General features: G+C 49.0%; 1 protein-coding gene across 1 annotated transcript; it reads right to left on the bottom strand.

Moving 5' to 3' along the window:
* Window positions 1–695: 695 nt before the first annotated feature.
* HECTD3 (HECT domain E3 ubiquitin protein ligase 3) lies at window positions 696–25,004 on the bottom strand. Its single transcript, XM_075320503.1, has 22 exons — window positions 24,911–25,004; window positions 23,273–23,646; window positions 21,398–21,558; window positions 20,824–20,916; window positions 20,387–20,522; window positions 18,154–18,269; window positions 17,938–18,051; window positions 17,231–17,313; window positions 16,696–16,861; window positions 15,916–15,997; window positions 15,335–15,517; window positions 15,176–15,228; window positions 14,883–14,947; window positions 14,424–14,527; window positions 13,996–14,115; window positions 13,834–13,923; window positions 10,545–10,751; window positions 9,804–9,933; window positions 9,655–9,729; window positions 1,358–1,439; window positions 1,183–1,254; window positions 696–990 (listed from the first exon to the last, which is right to left on the bottom strand). The coding sequence occupies exons 2-22, from the start codon at window positions 23,591–23,593 to the stop codon at window positions 906–908; spliced, it is 2,538 nt and encodes an 845-aa protein (XP_075176618.1). The 5' UTR covers window positions 23,594–23,646; window positions 24,911–25,004; the 3' UTR covers window positions 696–905.
* Window positions 25,005–25,543: the final 539 nt, after the last annotated feature.

The following is a 25,543-nucleotide window of genomic DNA, read 5'->3' as shown; positions in this document are numbered from 1 at the left end:
GCTATTTAGTCATCCGTTCTTCTTGAATTGTAACTAGAGTTGAGCGAGTATCTAACTATTCGCACTCGCTATACTCATAACGAGTACTGTCTAATACTCGCGTATTCGTTTCGAATAGCCTGTGCAATGCAAGTCAATGGGGAAAACTCGCAATGTAACGAGTGACCCAAATTCTGCACTATTCGCTACTCGCACAAATAGTGCGGCATTCGAGTTACTTGTTACTTTTCGAGTGTTTCCCCATTGACTTACATTGCACAGGCCATTCGGAATGAATACGCGAGTATTAGACAGTACTCGTTATGAGTATAGCGAGTGCAAATAGTTAGATACTCGCTCAACTCTAATTGTAAATTTTTTTTCTTACAGCATCTGTTTCTATGGAAGATAAATAGTAATTCGTTAACGGATCCATCATCTATATATATATATATATATATATATATATATATATATTAAAAAATGGATCCTGCAGAAATCATTTTGCCACCTGTTATCCATGAATAAGACTCTATGACAATGTAATATGTCGAAACGCGTTGGAGGATGTCTACTACCATATGCCTTGTATCTGCTGAATTCATGCCAAGGACTTTTAAAGTAAGGAATAAAGTTGTTTGAATATTAACCTGGCTGTGATCCGCTGGATCCTTTGCTTTCTATTTGGCCCGTGCTGCAGATGGGTATAACAGAGACAGGTTTATACTTGTTTTTTACTGGATACAGAACAATATACAAAAATAAAAATGACACAAACACAGCACGCGCCGGGACGTCTGCGCAGGAGCCGGGCGACAGCGAAGCGTCTCTGGTGCAACTACTGGTATTAAAAGTCCATAAGGGAAAAACATAAATAAAGCGCGGTCCTCCCTGCGCCGGGGCCGAACGTCATATCTGCCGCCATCTTATTCCTCCCACGGGCTCATGTCTGTATCGATGGCCACACAGTTGTACGCAGCGTAGCGCAGCTTCTCCTCACAGATCTTGGCGCTAGAAAAAAAAATTGCATCATGCGAAGTAACGAATAGCGCCTGTGTGTGTGCAGATGGCGGCATTATTCATGACAGCAGATAATCATACAATTAATAACCGATTCTGGAATCCTCTGTTTTCCTCGGTGGCACATGGCTGTGATGATAATGGATGAGCAGAGGCTGGAGCGGTGGTTTGCAGATACTGTACCTGGGGTAGTTGGGGAGGTATAAAGTGCTGGAGCAGGTGGAGGATTCGGGGAGGGAGTCAGTAGTGTCGGAGCTGAGGATGAGAAATCACAGGTTATAGGGAGGATGCAGCTGAGGCCTCAGACTGTGTCCGGTGCAGATCTGCTGCATAAATCCTAGCGCCCCTCCGTACTCACCCGGATTTATCCGGATAAATATATATTGGAGCGGGAAGACGACTTCGTCCAGTGACGAACCTGAGGAAGCGGCTGCGATCCTCTGAAAAGCACAAGACCATAGCGTTTTGTAGGATTACGAAAGAAGGAAATCACCTATACCCGTGACCTGTACCCTATGGCAAAACTACAACTCCCAGCATGCCCCGATAGCCGCATGAGGGAGTTATACTTGTGCAACAGCTGAAGAACCACAGGTTAAAGGGATCATGTCAGGTTCTTAAATAGTTTAAATCGCAAAGTGCAAATAAAAACAAGCAACTTTGCAATTTACCCCTTATTAACAATCCTTTCCCATCTCAAGAGCGCAGGACATTTTCATTCTATAGGTGCTGGCTATCTGCGGTATCAGAGTGGCCCGTTACTCAGGCGCGGAGTGTGCGCTGCTTTCATGCTCATGGTTTACACTCCGCTCGTGCCGCTCTGAAGCTGGTCAGATCAGAGCTTCAGAGGTAAAAGCCGTCTCTGCTCGCAGCATGGGAGACCGCAGGGTTCAGACCAAGAATGCGACCATGCCACTGGTGCAAACTGTCTATCTTCTGGAGCGCACCCCCCCAACAAGCAGGAATCAGGGGGCAGAGCATAACCCTTTAAAGACAATACAGTACAATACACACAGGCACAGTTTACCATAAACAGCAGTAAAACAGGCAAAGTCAAGTCCCGCTATGGCTGTAAGGACATGATTGGAGTTGTAGTTTTGCAAAAGCGGAAGAGCTGCAGGTTAGAGACCACGGTTGTATACATACAGGGACATACGTCACACGCACGCAGTAGTGAACACTACATGTGCATGCATTGAAAGATTACATTCTCACGCTGGCCTGTGCAAGCATAAGGATATACTTTATGGATAGAGTTAGAGGGGGATATGCTGCCATTCCACAGATGAATAGAGCAGTGCAGCCCAAGCATCCCTAGTGATATATGCCCAAGCCTCCCAGTGATGTATATGCCCAAGCCTCCCAGTGATATATATGCCCCAGCCTTCCAGTGATGTTATGCCCCAGCATCCCTAGTAATGTATATGCCCTCTGTCCCCAGACCTCCAGTGATGTATATGCCACCAGTCTCCCCAGTGATGTATATGCCACCAGCCTCCCCAGCGATGTATATGCCACCAGCCTCCCCAGTGATATATATGCCCCAGCCTTCCAGTGATGTTATGCCCCAGCATCCCTAGTAATGTATATGCCCTCTGTCCCCAGACCTCCAGTGATGTATATGCCACCAGCCTCCCCAGTGATGTATATGCCACCAGCCTCCCCAGTGATGTATATGCCACCAGCTTCCCCAGTGATGTATATGCCACCAGCCTCCCCAGTGATGTATATGCCACAGCCTCCCCAGTGATTTATATGCCACAGCCTCCCCAGTGATGTATATGCCCAGCCTGACCAGTAATGTATATGCCCAGCCTCCCCAGTGATATATATGCCAAGTCTCCCCAGGGATGTATGTGCCAAGTCTCTCTAGTGATGTATGTGCCCCAGCCTCCCCAGTGATGTATGTGCCCCAGCCTCCCCAGTGATGTATGTGCCCCAGCCTCCCCAGTGATGTATGTGCCCCAGCCTCCCCAGTGATGTATGTGCCCCAGCGATGTATGTGCCCCAGCCTCCCCAGTGATGTATATGCCACAGCCTCCCCAGTGATGTATATGCCCAGCCTCCCCAGTGATGTATATGCCCAGCCTGCTCAGTGATGTATGTGCCCCAGCCTCCCCAGTGATGTATGTGCTCCAGCCTCCCCAGTGATGTATGTGCCCCAGCCTCCCCAGTGATGTATGTGCCCCAGCCTCCCCAGTGATGTATGTGCCCCAGCCTCCCCAGTGATGTATGTGCCCCAGCCTCCCCAGTGATGTATATGCCCCAGGCTCCCCAGTGATGTATGTGCCCCAGCCTCCCCAGTGATGTATATGCCACAGCCTCCCCAGTGATGTATATGCCCAGCCTCCCCAGTGATGTATATGCCCAGCCTGCCCAGTGATGTATATGCCCAGCCTCCCCAGTGATATATATGCCAAGTCTCCCCAGGGATGTATGTGCCAAGTCTCTCTAGTGATGTATGTGCCCCAGCCTCCCCAGTGATGTATGTGCCCCAGCCTCCCCAGTGATGTATGTGCCCCAGCCTCCCCAGTGATGTATGTGCACCAGCCTCCCCAGTGATGTATGTGCCCCAGCCTCCCCAGTGATGTGTGTGCCCCAGCCTCCCTAGTGATGTATGTGCCCCAGCCTCACCAGTAACGTATGTGCCCCAGCCTCACCAGTAACGTATGTGCCCCAGCCTCCCCAGTGATATATATGTCCAGCCTCCCCAGTGATATATATGCCCCAGTGTCTCCTATGCTGTATAATTAATTGTTTGACCAAATATCGCATGGTAATTATCAAGCTGATAATTTTATGCTGCACCTGAATGACGGTAAAGAAGGGAATTTTGTTTACTTACCGTAAATTCCTTTTCTTCTAGCTCCAATTGGGAGACCCAGACAATTGGGTGTATAGCTATGCCTCCGGAGGCCACACAAAGTATTACACTAAAAGTGTAACGCCCCTCCCCTTCAGCCTATACACCCCCCGTGCTGCTACGGGCTCATCAGTTTTGGTGCAAAAGCCAGAAGGAGGAAAAAATTATAAACTGGTTTAAAGTAAATTCAATCCGAAGGAATATCGGAGAACTGAAACCATTTAACATGAACAACATGTGTATACAAAAACAGGGGCGGGTGCTGGGTCTCCCAATTGGAGCTAGAAGAAAAGGAATTTACGGTAAGTAAACAAAATTCCCTTCTTTTTTGTCGCTCCTAATTGGGAGACCCAGACAATTGGGACGTCCAAAAGCAGTCCCTGGGTGGGTAAATAATACCTCATAATAGAGCCGTAACGGCTCCGTCCTACAGGTGGGCAACTGCCGCCTGAAGGACTCGCCTACCTAGGCTGGCATCTGCCGAAGCATAGGCATGCACCTGATAGTGTTTCGTGAAAGTGTGCAGGCTCGACCAAGTAGCTGCCTGACACACCTGCTGAGCCGTAGCCTGGTGTCGCAAGGCCCAGGACGCTCCCACGGCCCTGGTAGAATGGGCCTTCAGTCCTGAGGGAACCGGAAGCCCCGAGGAACGGTAAGCTTCGAGAATTGGTTCCTTGATCCACCGAGCCAGGGTTGATTTGGAAGCTTGTGTCCCTTTACGCGGGCCAGCGACAAGGACAAAGAGTGCATCCGAGCGGCGCAGGGGCGCCGTACGAGAAATGTAGAGTCTGAGTGCTCTCCCCAGATCTAACAAGTGCAAATCCTTTTCACATTGGTGAACTGGATGAGGACAAAACGAGGGTAAGGAGATGTCCTGATTGAGATGAAAAGGGGATACCACCTTAGGGAGGAATTCCGGAACCGGACGCCGAACCACCTTGTCCTGGTGAAACACCAGGAAAGGGGCTTTGCATGATAACGCTGCCAACTCAGACACTCTCCGAAGTGAGGTGACTGCTACTAGAGATAATCCTGAAGACGCTAGGATCCAGGACTCAATGGCCACACAGTCAGGTTGAGGGCCGCAGAATTCAGATGGAAAAACGGCCCTTGAGACAGCAAATCTGGTCGGTCTGGCAGTGCCCACGGTTGGCCGACCGTGAGATGCCACAGATCCGGGTACCACGACCTCCTCGGCCAGTCTGGAGCGACGAGGATGGCGCGGCGGCAGTCGGCCCTGATCTTGCGTAACACTCTGGGCAACAGTGCCAGAGGAGGAAACACATAAGGAAGCTGAAACTGCGACCAATCCTGAACTAAGGCGTCTGCCGCCAGAGCTCTGTGATCTTGAGATCGAGCCATGAATGTTGGGACCTTGTTGTTGTGCCGTGACGCCATTAGGTCGACGTCCGGCATCCCCCAGCGGCAACAGATCTCCTGAAACACGTCCAGGTGAAGGGACCATTCCCCTGCGTCCATGCCCTGGCGACTGAGAAAGTCTGCTTCCCAGTTTTCTACGCCTGGGATGTGAACTGCGGATATGGTGGATGCTGTGGCTTCCACCCACAGCAGAATCCGCCGGACTTCCTGGAAGGCTTGCCGACTGCGTGTCCCACCTTGGTGGTTGATGTAAGCCACCGCTGTGGAGTTGTCCGACTGAATTCAGATCTGCTTGCCTTCCAGCCACTGCTGGAACGCTTTTAGGGCAAGATACACTGCCCTGATCTCCAGAACATTGATCTGAAGTGAGGACTCTTGCTGAGTCCACGTACCCTGAGCCCTGTGGTGGAGAAAAACTGCTCCCCACCCTGACAGACTCGCGTCCGTCGTGACCACCGCCCAGGATGGGGGTAGGAAGGATTTCCCCTTCGATAATGAGGTGGGAAGAAGCCACCACCGAAGGGAAGCTTTGGTTGCCTGAGAGAGGGAGACGTTCCTGTCTAGGGACGTCGGCATCCTGTCCCATTTGCGTAGGATGTCCCATTGAAGAGGACGCAGGTGAAACTGCGCGAAAGGGACTGCTTCCATTGCTGCCACCATCTTCCCCAGGAAGTGCATGAGGCGCCTCAAGGGGTGTGACCGACCTTGAAGGAGAGATTGCACCCCTGTCTGTAGTGAACGCTGTTTGTCCAGCGGAAGCTTCACTATCGCTGGAAGAGTATGAAACTCCATGCCAAGATATGTCAGCGATTGGACCGGTGTCAGATTTGACTTTGGAAAATTGATGATCTACCCGAAACTCTGGAGAATCTCCAGAGTAATGTTGAGGCTGTGTTGGCATGCCTCTTGAGAGGGTGCCTTGACCAGCAGATCGTCTAAGTAAGGTATCACTGAGTGACCCTGAGAGTGGAGGACCGCAACTACTGTAGCCATGACCTTGGTGAAAACCCTTGGGGCTGTCGCCAGGCCGAACGGCAGTGCCGCGAACTGAAGGTGTTCGTCTCCTATGGCGAAGCGCAAGAAGCGCTGATGCTCTGGAGCAATCGGTACGTGGAGATAAGCATCCTTGATATCGATCGATGCTAGGAAATCTCCTTGGGACATTGAGGCGATGACGGAGCGGAGGGATTCCATCCGGAACCGCCTGGTCCTTACGTGTTTGTTGAGCAGTTTTAGGTCCAAAACAGGACGGAAGGACCCGTCCTTCTTTCGAACCACAAACAGGTTGGAGTAGAAACCGTGACCCTGTTGCTGAAGAGGAACCGGGACCACCACTCCTTCTGCCTTCAGAATGCCCACCGCCTGCAGAAGAGCCTCGGCTCGCTCGGGAGGCGGAGATGTTCTGAAGAATCGAGTCGGAGGACGAGAGCTGAACTCTATCCTGTAACCGTGAGACAAAATGTCTCTCACCCAACGGTCTTTTACTTGTGGCAGCCAGGTGTCGCAAAAGCGGGAGAGCCTGCCACCGACCGAGGATGCGGTGTGAGGAGGCCGTAAGTCATGAGGAAGCCGCCTTGGTAGCGGCACCTCCGGCGGTCTTTTTAGGGCGTGATTTAGACAGCCATGCGTCGGAGTTCCTCTGATCCTTCTGAGGCCTTTTGGACGAGGAGAATTGGGACCTGCCCGCACCCCGAAAGGACCGAAACCTCGACTGTCCCCTCCTCTGTTGGGGTGTTTTTGGTTTGGCCTGGGGTAAGGATGTTTCCTTTCCCTTGGATTGTTTGATGATTTCATCCAATCTCTCACCAAACAAACGGTCGCCAGAAAATGGCAATCCAGTTAAGCACTTTTTGGAAGCCGAATCTGCCTTCCATTCCCGCAGCCACAAGGCCCTGCGTATTGCTACCGAATTGGCGGCTGCAACCGCCGTACGGCTCGCAGAGTCCAGGACAGCATTAATAGCGTAAGACGCAAATGCCGACGTTTGAGAGGTTATGGACGCCACTTGCGGCGCAGACGTACGTGTGAGTGCGTCAATTTGCGCCTGACCAGCTGAGATAGCTTGGAGTGCCCATACGGCTGCGAATGCTGGAGCAAAAGACGCGCCGATAGCTTCATAGATGGATTTCAACCAGAGCTCCATCTGTCTGTCAGTGGCATCCTTGAGTGAAGCTCCATCTTCCACTGCAACTATGGATCTAGCCGCCAGTCTGGAGATTGGAGGATCCACCTTGGGACACTGAGTCCAGCCCTTGACCACGTCAGGGGGGAAAGGGTAACTTGTATCCTTAAGGCGCTTGGAAAAACGCTTATCTGGACAAGCTCGGTGTTTCTGGACTGCCTCTCTGAAGTCAGAGTGGTCCAGAAACATACTCGGTGTACGCTTGGGAAACCTGAAACGGAATTTCTCCTGCTGAGAAGCTGACTCCTCCACTGGAGGAGCTGAGGGAGAAATATCCAACATTTCATTGATGGACGCAATAAGATCATTCACTATGGCGTCCCCATCAGGAGTATCAAGGTTGAGAGCGGCTTCAGGATCAGAATCCTGATCAGCTACCTCCGCTTCATCATACAGAGAGTCCTCTCGCTGAGACCCTGAACATTGTGATGATGTCGAGGGGATTTCATAGCGAGCTCGCTTAATCGGTCTGGGGCTGCGGTCCGTGTCAGAGACCTCACCCTGGGATCCATGAGACACCCCGGGAGGACATTGCTGTTCCAACTGAGGGGGACCAGGGGGCAATGATTCCACAGTGCCCATGGCTTGAGATGCCGGCCTGGACTGCAAGGCTTCTAATATCTTAGCCATAGTCTCAGAAAGTCTTTCAGTAAAAACTGCAAACTACGTCCCTGTCACCTGGACAGTGTTAACAGGTGGTTCTCCCTGGGCCACCCTTAGCAGAGGCTCCGGCTGAGAAAGTGCCACAGGGGCCGAGCATTGCACACAATGAGGGTCAGTGGAACCTGCCGGCAGTATAGCCGTACATGCTGCACAGGCAGCATAGTAAGTATGTGCTTTGGCACCCTTGCTATTTGTGGACGACATGCTGTTGTCTCCTCTGAGCAATACAGGAGGGTATATAGCCAAAAATCAACAGTGCACCATACAATGTAAAGTATAGCCTATAATCATATAATCTATAAGTACACTTCTGCACTAGTGGGGCCAGCACCACAGGTGCTGCTTACCGCCTGCGCAAAGCGGTTGTGTGGGCACCAGAATTCCTGCCTGGGTCTCCCTGAGCTTGTCTCTCCTCTCCAGCGTTAGCGGAGCTGAGAGGAATGGCTGAGATGCCGGCTTCCTGAGGAGAGGAGGGAGCCGTGGGCGTGACCCAGAAAAGTGCGGGAACTGGTGCCCCACTGTGCAGAGTGAGGGGGGTGGAGTATGCAAAGCATGCTCCAGCCCTCAGTGTTGCCGTGCTGTACAGCGTCCCGCCCTTCCCCTGACTGGCAGGGCTCGGGGCGGGAAGAAGAAGAGACTAGGCCGCAAAAGCCGGGGACTCGAGTTATAAGCGCGGCCGCCGTCTAAACGCGGTCGGCGCGGAAGTCCCCGGCGCACTAACAGTCCCAGCCGCGCCGCAGTGATAACCATGGCAGCGGCGGTCAGCGCGGCAGTCCCCCTACACGAACACACTCAGCGACGCTGTAGTGTGTAATGGCACAAACTCAGTCAGCGCTGCTGTCCCCGGTGCACTAGCACACCCAGCAATGCTGGAGTGTTGCTGTGCGCGGTCCCCACGGGGACACAGAGTACCTCAAAGTAGCAGGGCCATGTCCCTGAACGATACTCGGCTCCTATCCAGCAGGGTCCTCAGGAGCTGTGGATGGAGCACGGTCTCCTGTGCCTGGAGACCGAAAGGATCCCACTTCACCCAGAGCCCTAATTGAGGGATGGGGAAGGAAAGCAGCATGTGGGCTCCAGCCTCCGTACCCGCAATGGATACCTCAACCTTAACAACACCGCCGACAAGAGTGGGGTGAGAAGGGAGCATGCTGGGGGCCCTGTTATGGGCCCTCTTTTCTTCCATCCGACATAGTCAGCAGCTGCTGCTGACTAAGCTGTGGAGCTATGCGTGGATGTCTGCCTCCTTCGCACAAAGCATAAAAACTGATGAGCCCGTAGCAGCACGGGGGGTGTATAGGCTGAAGGGGAGGGGCGTTACACTTTTAGTGTAATACTTTGTGTGGCCTCCGGAGGCATAGCTATACACCCAATTGTCTGGGTCTCCCAATTAGGAGCGACAAAGAAAATATCCAAATGGCTCCTGGCAGAGAAAAGGTTCCCCACCCGTGCTGTAGAGGAAGGGCAGCTCTCGTCGATAGCACGACAGTGCAGAGGTTTTATCGATCACCCAAGTACATTTCAGCCCCATAGACGGGATATTCCCCCGCAGGGCGGTAACACTCACCGTTGGTGAAGTTGTTTAGCGCCTCCCAGAAATACTGAACTCGAATGTCTGTTGGTTCCAAATCCTCAAAGCGAGCTGCAGAGGACATGAAACGCGTCAGCACCGATAACACTGCACAGATTATACACATGATCCATCTGCAAACTTACTGAGCTTTTTTAGGGCCTCCACAGAGATCTCGGGGTCTCCGCAGACTCTCTTCTCCAGTTCCTGCCAGGTGAGAAGATCCAAAACAGCCTGAGGAACGACTTTCAGCAACCCGGCCTGGAGGGCGTCAATCTACAAGACCAAGAAACATGGCGGCCAGTGAGAAAACAGAAATGACAGGAAACTCGAAGGAGCTGCTACAGGGAACATATAAAATGAGTCTCCATAAACATGAGCGAGTGCAGCTCTGGAGTATAATACATGATAAGTAATGTAATGTATGTACACAGTGACTACACCACCAGAATAGTGAGTGCAGCTCTGGAGAATAATACATGATAAGTAATGTAATGTATGTACATAGTAACTGCACCAGCAGAATAGTGAGTGCAGCTCTGGAGTATAATATAGGATGTCACTCATGATCAGTACAGGATAAGTAATGTAATGTATGTACATAGTGAATTCACCAGCAGAATAGTGAATGCAGCTCTGGAGTATATTACAGGATGTAACTCAGGAAAAGTACAGGATAAGTAATGTAATGTATGCACAGTGAGTCCACCAGCAGAATAGTGAGTGCAGCTCTGGAGTATAATACAGGAGGTAACTCAGGATCAGTACAGGAAAAGTAATTTAATGTATGTACACAGTGATTGCACCAGCAGAATAGTGAGTGCAGCTCTGGAGGAGACAGACTGAATATCAGAGCTGCAGATACTTCCTCCTCTCTGGTCTCTTACTTGCTCTTTGCTCTCCTCCAGCCGCGCTTTCTGCACCATTTTGATGAATTCCAGGCGGTCCTCATAGCGCACAGATATGTTGCTGCCGCCAGGTACCAGCTCCACCATCCTCTGATCGCTGAGCACCGTTGTGTACGTCAGCTCCTCACCAAACTTAAACTCAAATGTGTCCTTATCCATCATCTCCATCATCTCCAGCAGCTTCACCTGTGAGAGGAACAGCGCCCTCAGCAGGTCAAGACATGTACAGTGATTACCAGACCGTACTGAGCGTGGGCAGGTGCCACACACCGGCGCTGATGGTATGTAAGCTGGTGGTTGAGTTCCTACCCCTGAACACACAAAATGTGTTATTAAATATATATGTGGGATAAGATATAAAGTAAAATTATGTAGGAAAGTAGTGTAAAGTATAGGAATGCATAAAGATGTAGTGTTGTATATAGATGTAGCAGTGCTGGGAGTGCTAAAAGGTTATAACGAGGGATAATCGAATACTTCAAATATTCGGCTTCGTGAATATTTTCCGAATATGTCGCCGCAATTCAACTATTCGCGAATATTTGATGCGCAATGTAAGTCTATGAGAAACCCGAATAACAACTATTCCAAACTATTCGGGCTTCCTAGAGACTTACATTGCGCATCGAATATTCGCATAGCGGCGACCTATTCGGAAAATATTCGCAAAGCCGAATATTTGAGGTATTCGATCATCCCTAGTTATAACATAGGATGTTGGTAAGAAATGTCTGCAGGGGAAAGGTTAAATCTGCCCGGCAACAGACAGGTGACAGTTGGGATTAGCCTATAGGGGAGGAGCTACTGCTGAGGGAGAGAAACGTTTTCTGTGGTAATGTCAGTCAGGGCCTAGCTTGTGACAGGAGCAGACCTCAGGGCTGAGGAGCAGCAGAGCCGCATAGTATGGGGGATTAGTGACAGGAGCAGACCTCAGGGCTGAGGAGCAGCAGAGCCGCATAGGATGGTGGATTTGTGACAGGAGCAGACCTCAGGGCTAAGGATCAGCAGAGCCGCACAGTATGGGGGATTAGTGACAGGAGCAGACCTCAGAGCTGAGGAGCCGCAGAGCCGCATAGTATGGGGGATTAGTGACAGGAGCAGATCTCAGGGCTGAGGAGCAGCAGAGCCGCATAGGATGATGGATTTGTGACAGGAGCAGATCTCAGGGCTAAGGATCAGCAGAGCCGCACAGTATGGGGGATTTGTGACAGGAGCAGACCTCATGGCTGAGGAGCCGCAGAGCCGCATAGTATGGGGGATTTGTGACAGGAGCAGACCTCAGGGCTGAGTATCAGCAGAGCCGCATAGTATGGGGGATTAGTGACAGGAGCAGACCTCAGGGCTGAGGAGCAGCAGTGCCGCATAATATGGGGGATTAGTGATAGGAGCAGACCTCAGGGCTGAGGAGCAGCAGAGCCGCATAGTATGGGGGATTTGTGACAGGAGCAGACCTCAGGGCTGAGGTGCAGCAGAGCCGCATAGTATGGGGGATTTGTGACAGGAGCAGACCTCAGGGCTGAGGAGCAGCAGAGCCGCATAGTATGGGGGATTAGTGACAGGAGCAGACCTCAGGGCTGAGGAGCAGCAGAGCCGCATAGTATGGGGGATTAGTGACAGGAGCAGACCTCAGGGCTGAGGAGCAGCAGAGCCGCATAGTATGGAGGATTAGTGACAGGAGCAGACCTCAGGGCTGAGGAGCAGCAGAGCCGCATAGTATGGGGGATATGTGACAGGAGCAGACCTCAGGGTTGAGGAGCAGCAGAGCCGCATAGTATGGGGGATTAGTGACAGGCGCAGACCTCAGGGTTGAGGAGAAGCAGAGCCGCATAGTATGGGGGATTAGTGACAGGAGCAGACCTCAGGGCTGAGGAGCAGCAGAGCCGCATAGTATGGGGGATTAGTGACAGGAGCAGACCTCAGGGCTGAGGAGCAGCAGAGCCGCATAGTATGGGGGATTAGTGACAGGAGCAGACCTCAGGGCTGAGGAGCAGCAGAGCCGCATAGTATGGGGGATATGTGACAGGAGCAGACCTCAGGGTTGAGGAGCAGCAGAGCTGCATAGTATGGGGGATTAGTGACAGGAGCAGACCTCAGGGCTGAGGAGCAGCAGAGCCGCATAGTATGGGGGATTAGTGACAGGAGCAGACCTCAGGGCTGAGGAGCAGCAGAGCCGCATAGTATGGGGGATTAGTGACAGGAGCAGACCTCAGGGCTGAGGAGCAGCAGAGCTGCATAGTATGGGGGATTAGTGACAGGGAAGGAAACCAAGAATCACTAAAGCGAGAATATAAGAAGAGAAAAGAGCAACCTGCAAAGCAGATAGCGACTGGAGCTAGATCCTTATCCACTGAGAAAGTGAGCGAACAAGAAAGACTTATCCCTAAGGGAGATGCCCAGCAGTACACCCCTTAATAGCTTATAGCTCAGAAGGACACTGCCCTTTTGCTCTATGGACTCTGCCATTCAGGGGTTGGTGCTCACAAAGGAGGGAGGAGGAACAATGGGCAACCCAAAATAACTGCGGAGATGAAACAGACATTTGCAACATTGGAAGAATCATACACAGGGAATGGACTCATACATACTAGGGTCCGTGTTATTAAACTGGACAGAAGTTTCTTTTCCGAGGTCCCTACTCAGTCAGAACGGGGTTGGAAGGACACAAATAGAGAATAACTGAAGCTGTTAATTGATGCATAGTTCTCGCTCAAAGTTTGTTTTTTTAATGGCTCGTATGGTCGAGGATAACCATGTTCAAAGGAGGGAGGAGTGTAAGGGGGTGGTCAAGCCCCTTCCCTAGGACATGTTGACCATAGTGTTGTTATGTAATGTTGTATGAAAATATGTTTATTTAGCAATGAGGTATAGATGGTAGGAAGATGTAGCAGTATTACTCATGTTAGTTAGTGAAATAGTTGTTAAGTTATTGCTATGTAGGGTTCTTGCATAGGTAGCTCTGACTGCAAAAGTAATTCAGGGACATTAATACCGGAGCCAGAATTGGCTTCTATAGTAGGGGCTAGTGAGAGGATAGCGAATGTTTTCTGATAGGTTACATAGGGAAAGCTAGGTAGTGCTGCTGGGAAAGTTATGTCTCCAGAACGAGCTGTTGTGCCTGGTAACGGCTGTGGCAGATGGAGGCTTGTGGAGAGTGACAGTTGGCAGGCCAGAGGTCTCTCAGAGAGAGGACGGACATGTAGCTGTGGCAGGGGTAGAGAGAATATCCCAGATGGTTTCACGGTTCTAGGATCAGAGATCCTGCACTTACAAGTAGAGAATCGACGGCGGGGAAATCCTTGCTCCAGCTCACTTCCTCTGCTGTCAGCCGCTTCCATATGAGACCGGGTAACGCCAGGACCTACAAGCACAGGCCAGTCAGTGGAGAGCGGACAGATACAGAGAACCACAGCATAGAGAAACACTAAACTACCAGGAACTCTTTTCCCCTCAGAGCTGCGCCCATCAGTTGCCCGATCCAAATGTACTTTGCCATATCCTTGCAGGATGGGTTGGGTACGTACATATCCCGCGCCTCCCCGGTGCCATTTCCCTGCAACGGAAGGAAAAATAAACATGTAAATGGCCGATACTGTCATGGCAGACAGGGATGATGTGATCCATGAGCGACTACTCAGCTGCTCCAATGTGTGATACCCAACATGACTGGTAATAGTCTGCAAACACTCAATAGGGGATCACTGTGCCAACCGTAATTGCAATTGCCAGCCTTGTGTGCTTCCATCAGCTAGATGGATATGCTAAGTCAATACATGGGGTCAGTCCACAAGCTTGCTGACTGTTTCCAGCAGAGATACTACATGTGGTGTAAATGTGACAGTAAGCTGTAGGCATTTTCACCTGGTTTGATGTCCGCACGAAAAATGGCAGCGGCACCGAAGAATCAGCAGAACTGGGGCAAAGCTCCTCTGATATATCAGCCAGACTGTCGCGAAAACCTCCACCTGTTGGAGTAGAAGATTAAAATACATAAAACTAAACTAAAAACTTAATGTTGCATTGTACATCATCAAAGAATTAGATCTCCCACAGATGCTGGAATAGCTGGGCATGATGCGCTGCGATATATTAGAAGAGTGGGGGAAGGGGATATAATCAGAAGAAAATCCCACACAAAATGAATGAGAGATGGAATATATTGCACATTATTTGTCTATGTAGCAGGAAAATGTTACCTCTGACAGCGACACCATCAGTTTCAGTCAGTGATCTGCACAGAACAATCTACCTGATCACAGCTGACTAAGAGGGATCATTTTGGACCATTTATGTCACCTCTACATTCTTTCCCACCCCTACCTTGATCAATGATTCCTTCTGCAATGAATTTACATTCCCACCATTGGTCGTAACGCACCGGCCACCTAGACAGACAAAGGAATTGTTACAATTACCAATACATCATAATAACGGATATATAGAAAAATTCTATTAATCCATCATTCAATTAGCGTCCGATTATGAAATTCTGGATTATGAAGTGGTTTCAGAAAGGTCTATGAAACTTCCGTGAACAGGAGAAAAGCTTCATATAGAACAGTTGTAGAATCACAGAGATACAATGTACAGACAGGACGCGCGGCTGCACTGACCGGTAATCCAGCGGCTTCTCGGACTTGTCCGTGGGTTTTAGGCCTTCGTATACCTGGGGGCAGAGGAAATAGAAAAACAACTCAAAATGATTAATATTTCAAGCTGCCTTCCCTGGACACGGTCTCTGTGCATATTATTCGGCATTAACCCCCGGGTACCTGGTTGAAGACGGTCTTCTTGTAGGTGGGGTCCAGGGCCGGGTTGTCCCTGTGCTCCACCGCCAGCCTGCGGTTTATATACAGACGGGGCATGAAGTTGGGTTTGCTGGTCTCGGAGTCCTTCAGACACTGAGTAATGAGGGGGCAGCGGCGTTTGGACAGAAGCAGGAACTGCTTAATGTGCTGAAATCAGAGGGATGACACGATATAAGCCCAGCACCCAAAAATAAATCCTAACAGGGTTATAATGACCAGTTCTACAATTAATAGATTTCATGTTTAATTTTTGCTTTTTGCAGTCTGTGTACAGCAGGATTGAATGGTCCTGATCTTCCTATGCTCATCAGCTGGTGGGTAACCTATGAAGTCCGCAGCACAAACCTTTCTCCTGTACTTATACTTTGTTACAATGTATCAGTTTAGAAAGAAAAAACGCCTATGAAACTGTTCAACCTGAGAGAGGATCATCTGGACTAGCTACAATTGAAGCTAACCCTCAGTGGTGAGAGGTATCAAGTCAGGACGAATGTTTGCAGTCATGGGATTCGCAAGGCTGATTGACAGAAACCTGAAAATCTCACCTTCAGCTGGGTGAAAGTGCCGATACTGTGGTCCCAGACCGGAACCAGGTGATGGAGGATGTTATCGAGCAGCCGCACAAATCTGGAGGTGATAAAATATTCTATTATTAAGAATCGTTCTCCCTAAAGTATCACATTTCAGCAAATATCAGTCGATAAGTCATCAGGGCTTAGCAAGTGAGTAACTCTCCCCCTGTGCAAGTGGAGGTAGTGCAGTATAAAGCAATATGAAAGATGCCTATCACAGCGCCATGTGCTGAAATTCGGCATTTATATGCTTGGCTTAGCGAACTATCTATGGCTCTTCTCCACTTCTCCCCGCGTCTTGACAGTTTAGAGCAGAGGTGACGTTATTCAGCAGAAACCTTTGTCTTTCCTTTCAATCTAAAATAACAGTGGGGAGAGAAAAGAGGAGCCGTAGACTGCAAGTGCACAATACATCCACCAGTGCACTTGTGAACCTAATTTACATAGCAATAATAATTAAATTTACTAATCATAGGTGCCTTACATGTGTTATACCGCACTACCTCTGCTTCCGCAGGGATAATGTTACTGACAGTTTCCCTTTAATTACGTGACCGTACAGCAGTCATATTTTCTGGTCCATCATACGGCTCAGATCCCTTGACGTGAACTAACAGCATCATATACGCCAGGTCAGTAGTCAGGCCAGATGATACGGTCCCTATGTGCTCATGTGAATAAGCCCTTAGTGTCGGGGAAAGCTGCAGACAAGCAATATGGCATATATAATGACTTTGTGTCATGTGCACCGACCTCTGGATGACTGTGGCTCGCCGGTACAGGACGTCAGGATCAATGGCTTCCAGGCGCGGGTATCGTACCAGGTTGGGAGGGTGAAACATGTCGGCCGTTATCCCCAAATCCCTCTCTTTAGAGGACTTAATCTTTATCCCGCGGATCCGGACGTCAATCCCTTCATCTTCGGAAAGAAACAGAGAAAGCAAAAATGAAAGCTCCAGCCCTATAAGTTTTCTGGCTTAGTAATAGGTCTTGTATTTCAATTCTGTAACGTTTTCAAGAATGTTTTCTGTACAGTAATTGGAGACATTTTTCTAACAACCAATTTCTTCATAGCTGAAGGGCTGTTACAATGTAACAGTATTAGTAAATGCTATCACCCCGGTTAGCCCATAAATGAAGAATGACTTGTGCTTTGCTGTGTGATCAGGACCAGGTCAAGAAGGCAGACATTTATTTACAGAAGACTGGACACCAGCCCATTATATATTAGGCCATGAGAGAATATATAACACCGCCATCTCCTGCAGTCCACTGTTCACCCACTCACCAAAGCACTCAGTGATCCGGATCTCGATGAGCGGGATGTGAGCGGTCATGTCATCCAGGACACACACGTCTCCAATGAGGCTCCTGCCGAGAGAGAAGAGGACAGGTCAGAGCGACACAAAGCAACGGATATGGAGCGCCAGCGGTAAACGCAACAGGACCGGGAATGATGGACGCTGTCTGCTGCAAAGCAGAAGATCAAGAAGACAACAAAGAGGCTGAAAATACTAAAAAAAAAATAGAAGTGTCGTACTCCGCAGCCAGGAGCTGTTCATGAGGTTGACTTAAAGGGGTGATCTAAAGTTTGGAACTAATCCCCTTACTCAACAAATAGGCGATAATGTCCCTAGTGCTGGGGGTCCGATCACTGGAGAAAGCCACTCTGCTGGTCTTCGGCAGCCCCATAAGAATTAATGGAGCAGCAATGAGCATGATAAACCACCCGTCCACTCACACAGGACTCCGATTCTCAAGATCAGCGGTCGGACCCCCAGTAATGTTATCTTCTAACCTACGGATAGGGAATAACTTCCAAACTTGAGAATACTCCTTTAAAAGATATTTTTTAAAGAAAAAAATAAATAAATAGGATAGAATCTCTCAAGAGTAAGACACTCAACATAGATCGGAATCTGACCTAACAGATTAATACTGAATAATGACCCTTGAGCCCCTGTAATAACACCTGCCCGTGCCCCTCATACTTACTCTTCTATGATGACATCATTGAGTTTCTTCAGGTTTTCCCTCTCGCCCCCATAGACCATAACTCGCTTGGGCATGTAGTTTTCATCCGTGGAGTCGACCGTCAGCAGCAACTTCCTGTATAATGAGAGGGAAATGTTACAATGTGTAACCAGAAAGCCAAAGTAACACAGGCTGCGCTGCTGACTATGGTAGTTCACCAAGCATATATAATCTTACTTGATGATGGTGCCTTCTTTCATGTGCAGCTGGATCCAGTGTTGCCCATGGGACCCATCGCTTTCCCAGTATGTGTCATGTTGTCCGTCAGTCAGGGAGGACAGATTGTTCTCCTCCTACAATGGCAAATTTCATACGTCAAAAATCCCAGTAAATATGAACCTCGCAATCATTCAGAAAGCTCGGTGACAACCAATACGGCTGCCATGGCAGCTCCTCTGAAGGCCATTACACAGCTCTGTTTTGACGCACCTGCCTTCCTCATGGACCTTGCATAGTCTCCCTTTTTGCAAGCGGTGCAGCATTAGGAAACAGACAAGGGGTCATGCTGTCCTTATAGAAGAAATGTAGGAAGGTTTATGCAGCATCAGAAGAAGGCTCCACTTTTTATGCGCCTCCGTCCTGCACCGTCATTTAAAGTGGGTACGGAAAGTATTCAGGCCCCTTGAAATTTTTCACTCTTTGTTTCACTGCAGCCATTTAGTAAATTCAAAAAAGTTCATATTTTTTTTCATTAATGTACACTTTGCACCCCATCTTGACAGAACCCCCCCCCCCCCCCCAGAAATGTAGAAGTGTTTACAAATTTATTAAACAAGAAAAACTGAAATATCACATGGTGATAAGTATTCAGCCCCTTTGCTCAGACACTCATATGTAAGTCACATGCTGTCCATTTCCTTGTGATCCTCCTTGAGATGGCTCTACTCCTTCATTGGAGTCCAGCTGTGTTTAATTAAACTGATAGGATGTGATTTGGAAAGGCGCACACCTGTGTATATAAGACCTCACAGCTCACACTGCATGTCACACCAAATGAGGATCATGAGGTCAAAGGAACTGCCCAAGGAGCTCAGAGACAGGTGTGACAAGGCACAGATCTGGCCAAGGTTACAAAAGAATTTCTGCAGTACTCAAGGTTCCTAAGAGCACAGAGGCCTCCATAATCCTTAAATGGAAGAAGTTTGGGACCAGCAGAACTCTTCCTAGACCTGGCCGTCCAGCCAAACTGAGGAAATCGTGGGAGAAGAGTCTTGGTGAGAGAGGAAAAGAAGAACCCCAAGATCACTGTGGCTGAGCTCCAGAGATGCAGTAGGGAGATGGGAGAAAGTTCCACAAAGTATAACTGCAGTCCTCCACCAGTCGGACCTTTATGGCAGAGTAGCCCGACGGAAGCCTCTCCTCAGTGCAAGACATGTGAAAGCCCACATAGAGTTTGCAAAAAAACACATGAAGGACTCCCAGACTATGAGAAATAAGATTCTCTGGTCTGATGAGACAAAGATAGAACTTTTTGGTGATAATTCTAAGCGGTATGTGTGGAGAAAACCAGACACTGCTCATCACCTGCCCAATACAATCCCCACAGTGACACATGGTGGTGGCATCATCATTCTATGGGGGTGTTTTTCAGCTGCAGGGACAGGACGACTGGTTGCAATTAAAGGAAAGATAAATACATGAGTACAGAGATATCCTGGAAGAAAACCTCTTCCCGAGTGCTCTGGACCTCAGACTTGGCCGAAGGTTCACCTTCCAACAAGACAATGACCCTAAGCACACAGCTAAAATAACAAAGGAATGGCTTCAGAACACCTCTGTAACTATTCTTGACTGGCCCAGCCTGAGCCCTGACCTAAACCCAATTGAGCATCTCTGGAGAGACCTGAAAATGGTGTCCACCAACGTTCACCATCCAACCTGACGGAACTGGAGAGGATTTGCAAGGAAGAAGGGCAGAGGATCTCCAAATCCAGGGGTGAAAGACTTGTTGCATTATTCCCAAGAAGACTCATGGCTGTACTAGCTCAAAGGGTGCTTCTACTCAATACTGAGCAAAGGGTCTGAATACTTATGACCATGTGACTTTCGCCTTATGACCAAGTGATATTTCAGCTTTTCTTGTTTAATAAATTTGCAAAAACTTCTACATTTCTGTTTTTTTTCTGTCAAGATGGGTGATGGGGTGCAGAGTGCACATTAATGAGAAAAAAAAAAAGAACTTTTTTGAATTTACCAAATGGCTGCAATGAAACAAAGAGTGACAAATTTAAAGGGGTCTGAATACTCACCTCATCTGCCCTATCGCTGCTGCTCTGCAGTTCGCAGACTGTCCTACCATTTGGCTGTTGACGCAGGGCGGGGTAAAAAAACACAAATAAAATCAAAGGTCTATGATATGTCCAAAGGCTGTATGTACACTGCGAGGCCGTGTCACGCCGCGGTGCCGTACCGTCGCTGACGACACGTTGATGCTCTCTACGAACTGCTTCATGTTACCCAAACTCTCGTCCTCCTTCCCCACGCGTTCATATAAGAAGTGAACCAGATCCTCGTCGCACTCGTACGTCCAGGACGGAGGAATAAACCTGCAGACGAGGAAAAGAGGCAAGAAGTGACGAATATCATAAACACACATATAGTACGCTGTAATCAAGCGCCCCAATACAGACTTATGAGACGGCATGTAACTGCCCTAAAGTGCTGATAATATAGTAGTCTACCGCTTTAAAACAGAAGGTGGGTACTCCCAGTATATTAAATATACAGAGGCGGTGAGTGGGGATATCAGATGGATCAAAGATAGGGATTCACAGGATCACAAATGTGGATGACTCAGTATTACCAGTGTAGACGATTCAGGCCGGCACTGGTATAATTAGCTCTCACCGTAATTTCGTTACGGCCTCCTTGTCCGGTGCGGTGATCTGGGGTTTCTTGCCGAGACGCATGGAGTATGTGGCATCAACGACGTCTTCCCATCTGTAGACGAGGAAAAAAAGACCAAAAAGCAATGATGAAACAGATAAAGTAACAGTGAAACTCCAGGTAGATACGGCTCATGCATACGGCTGGGTTAGCAATGTGTTTTATGTACAGTTCTGTGCAACAGTTTTAGGCAGGTGTGGAAAAAGTGCTGCCGAGTAAGAAGCGTTCAGAAATAAAAGTGTTAATTGATAAAAAAATAAACTAAGTGAACGAACAAAAGAGAAATCTGGACCCTGTAAATATTTCATCACTTCTTCTCGGTCACTTGTCACTTACACAAACGTTTTTGAAGGAACTCGGGAGGGAGATTGTTCCAAACATCTTGGGGAATTAACCACAAATCTTCTGTGGCTTTAGCACTTGTATTTTTACAAGGTTTCTCGCTTTGCAGCATTTGTTCCGCACCTGCCTAGAACTCTTGCACAGTTCTGTATATACAGCGCTCTGTTGTGTCACGTGTATTCTTATGATTTACCTGCTTATGGGCTTGGAATCCACCCCGAATAACTGCTGCTGTCTGTAGGTTTTATCAGCCGACTGGACAGGAACCAGCCTGTCACCGCCCTCGTCCTGCCTGCAGAGAAGGACCCAGCCCTCCGCCAGGTCACAGCTCTCTCTATACTCCTCCATCTGCTCCTGCAGGAAAGAAACCAGGGTAAGAAGCCGCATCACTCCAATTATGGGGGCGCTCAGCGCTCCTCCAAATGGTGCACTGGGTCACAAGTATTATATGTGCTTCACTTTACCAGATACCGATCCAGAATGACATACTCCAGTCACCTCCAGAGCTGCATGCACAATTCTGCAGACACTGTAATTAGACGTTGCACTAGCAGAGGGTATCAACAGTGGCAGACACCGACAAAAACGGGCCCTTGTGCAAGAACAGTATGTGGGCCAGTTGCAGTCTAATAGTTCTTCTATGACAGAATATCCTTGTCGTTTTGGAGCTAGAAATGGGCCTCCTTCACACATCTGTTTAAAAAATGCACGTGTTGCACGGTCCATTTGTCCAACCGTGTGCTATACGTGTGTATATGTATGTCATCCATGTGACATCCGTGTGACACGTACCGGAAAAAAACGCATGATACTGAAACTATACTGTATGTGTAGAAGATGTACAAAGCCAGAAAAATGATAGATAAATGCTAGATAGATAGGCAGAAAGAGAGGGTGACGGAGTTGGGGAACGTTGTGGGGCCTCCATGTAGATTACATCGGTGCTGCATGAGAGTTGTTTTGGGGATAAATTGGTAAATGAGGGACTGTGTCCTGGCTTTATTTCTCTCTTTTTGTTTCTTTCAGGTTCGCTTTTGTGGACTACGTCCGATTCGTTGGATTATGTTAGAGCTTCCTGGCCTTTTTTATTTTAATAAATTGGTGAATGAGGGCTAAAGTAGAGCGATGTTTAGTTAAATATTTTTGTGTGTTTTTATCTGTTTACATCTAGTAGGTTAGTAATGGAGGTGTCTTATAGTCGCCTCCCCATTACTAACCCATGGGCTTGATGATTGCCAGCTGACATTACACAGCTGACATCAACCCCATAAACCATTACCCCGATTACCACCACACAGGGCAAATGGAAGAGCAGAGTAAAGGGCCAGAATCTAATAGATGCACCATTTCTGCTGTGTCTGCAGGCTGCTACTTTTAGGCGGGGAAGGACCAAATAACCATGGGCCTTCCCACGCCAATAATACCAGCCCCCAGCTGTCTGCTGTACCTTGGCTGGTTCTGAAAAATGGGGGAGGACCCCAAACTGTTTTTTTAAATTATATTTTTTAAATAATTTAAAAAAACAGCATGGCATCATCTTTGATAACCAGCCAAGATACTGGAGGCTGCAGCCTGCACCGGCTGCTTTACCTGCACTGGTTATCAAAAATAGAGGGGACCACACGTTATTTTTTCCCTATTTGTCTAAATAGCTTCCTATCAATCTATGTTTGCACATTTTTTACACATAAAAAAACCATTAATTTCAGTATCATCTTTTTTTCCCGGTATGTGTCACACAGATGTCACAAGAATGCCATCTGTGTGCCGGCCGTATTTCATCCGTGCTGCCGAAAAAAAGCAGACATGTCTCTCTATGAGGATCACAAGAACATACGCGTGGTTCACCAGTCTGTCTCCAATAAGTGTGAAAACGGACACCGCAAGTACAGGAGACAAGGTAAGGCAAGGTAAGGACCTCTTGGCCCCTGTGCAGCAGTGATATAAGACGTCCAGCAGCTCTGGGTGTGACCGGAGGATAAGGCACAGTGTAACACAAGATCTGCACCAGGATTAGGGGGATTACGTGTCCTCACACGATTTCTGGGGGTAGCTGTGAATTACCCACCTTGCCGAGCTTCACCCAGAGGCCATTAGCGTTGCCGTATTCCTCCCCCGTGGCTCGGATGCAGCTTCCTTTTTGGACTTCCACCGTGGCCCGTGACAGCGCCTTAAGGTTCTGCTTGGAGAACCCCGGGGCCTCCCACACGGTGAGCAGCGAGCGGGCGGAGGACGCGGTGCTGGGGTCCTTACAGATCTTGTACAGCACTTCTCCAGGAACGTAGCACAGGACCTCGGGGAGGGGGACAGCGCGGCGGAAGCAGTCGATGCACTCCAGTACACAGCGGATGTGGCCCAGGAGCCGGCGCGGATTGTTGGCGTCCTGCATGGCTGGAGCGCTCACAGGAAATGGGGTGAAGGGGCCCCGAAAACTTCACTGCACTGGAGACAATGACAAAACATATAATATATGACTACAAAGTATCAAGAGAAAAGTTACATGAAGGGAGGGGGCGGTGGAGGTGCCCCATATGGCGGGGGGAACACCCCAATAATATCACATTATATGGCCAATTCTAAAAATAGAGAAGCAGAGACCTGCACGCTGCGCTGTCACCGGGCCAATGAGTGCATGGGTCATGTGATCACACCCTGCTCCCGACTGTGATGGTGACAGCGACACTTCCTCATGTTCTGTCACCAGTGACCAGCGCTGACGCTACAGGAGACTCATATAGAGCTGTATACTGATCTATATAAGGAACGAGGCACCCGCCCAACAACAGCGCCCGAAATATGGTGCTGAGGGGGCAGCGAACACATGACCTAATAATATATACAGGATACACTACACCCCATACTGATGAGTCTGCAATGTGAGGTCCCTATAGGTGTACATGGATCCTACAGGTGCACCGCCATATGTCTATAGGGGATGTCACTGAGCACTACACAAATCTATAGGGAATTACACTGGGCACGACCCAGATCTATAGGAAATGTCACTGGCACTGTACAGATCTATAGGGGATATCACTCTGCACTGTACAGATCTATAGGTGAGGTGACTGACCACTGTACAGATCTATAGGGGATGTCACAGAGCAACACAGATCCATAGGGGATGTCACTGGCCACTACAGAGATCTATAGGGGATGTCACTCAGCAGTGTACAGCTCTATAGAGGATCTACTGAGCAGACACTGCACTATAAGGGATGTCACTGGGTACTGTACTGGTCTATAAGGGATGTCACTAGACACGACACATCTATAGGGGATGTCCCTCAGCACTGTACAGATCTATAGGGGATGTCACTCGGCACTGTACAGATCTATAGGGGATGTCACTCGGCACTGTACAGATCTATAGGGGCTGTCACTGAGCACTGTACAGATCTATAGGGGATGTCACTCTGCGCTGTACAGATCTATAGGGGATGTCACTGAGCACTGTACAGATCTATAGGGGATGTCACTCAGTGCTGTACAGATCTATAGGGGATGTCACTCAGTGCTGTACAGATCTATAGGGGATGTCACTCTGCACTGCACAGATCTATAGGGGATGCCACTGTACAGATCACACAGGTGCAGGCAGCGCAGTGCGGGGCTCTACGTGTCACGTGTGTGGGGAGCGCAGTATAGACTGCACGGGGCCATGTACACACATTGCAGGGTCCCGGCCGCACAGCGCACAGCTCACCTCCAGATCAGCGCGCATCCCAGGAAGACACAGCCGGAACTACCGCTACCGTATATCACCGAGGAGACGCGCACTCAGTGCAGCCACACACACAGAGCAGCGTGCTGCTGGAGAATGCAGGCACACAAGCGGCATCACACATGACAGCATTAGATACAGGCAGCAGATAGGATTAGATAGGATTAGATACTAAGCATAGAAGCGGTATGACACGTGAGAGGATTAGATACTTGTAGAGTGTAAGCCCCCGGGGCAGGGTCCTCTCCCCTCTTCACACATTCAGCACCAGGGAATGAATGATGCTGTAAAATCTAGTATATAAAGCTGAGTGTGTGTGTGTGTGTGTGTGTGTGTCCGCTAAAGGAATCCTAAGGCTATGTGTCCATGGTAGAATGTACCTGCGGATTTTTCTGCATGAAAATCCGCGGCAAATCCGCACCTTATTTTTGCCGCTGATTTGCCGCGGATTTACCGCGGATTACCGTGAATTTGCCGCGGATTTTGATGCGGATTTTTTTTTTTTCCCCCATTCTATACCCAAAATCCGCACCAAAATCCGCAACAATAATTGACATGCTGCAGATTTTTCCGGATCAAAATCCGCGGCAAATCCGCCGCGGAAAAATCCGCAGC

This window comes from Anomaloglossus baeobatrachus, chromosome 8 (genome assembly GCF_048569485.1).
Source record: "Anomaloglossus baeobatrachus isolate aAnoBae1 chromosome 8, aAnoBae1.hap1, whole genome shotgun sequence".
NCBI lineage: Eukaryota > Metazoa > Chordata > Amphibia > Anura > Aromobatidae > Anomaloglossus > Anomaloglossus baeobatrachus.
The sequence above is the reverse complement of the archived record's forward strand: the minus strand, read 5'-3'. Positions and strand labels throughout refer to the sequence as shown.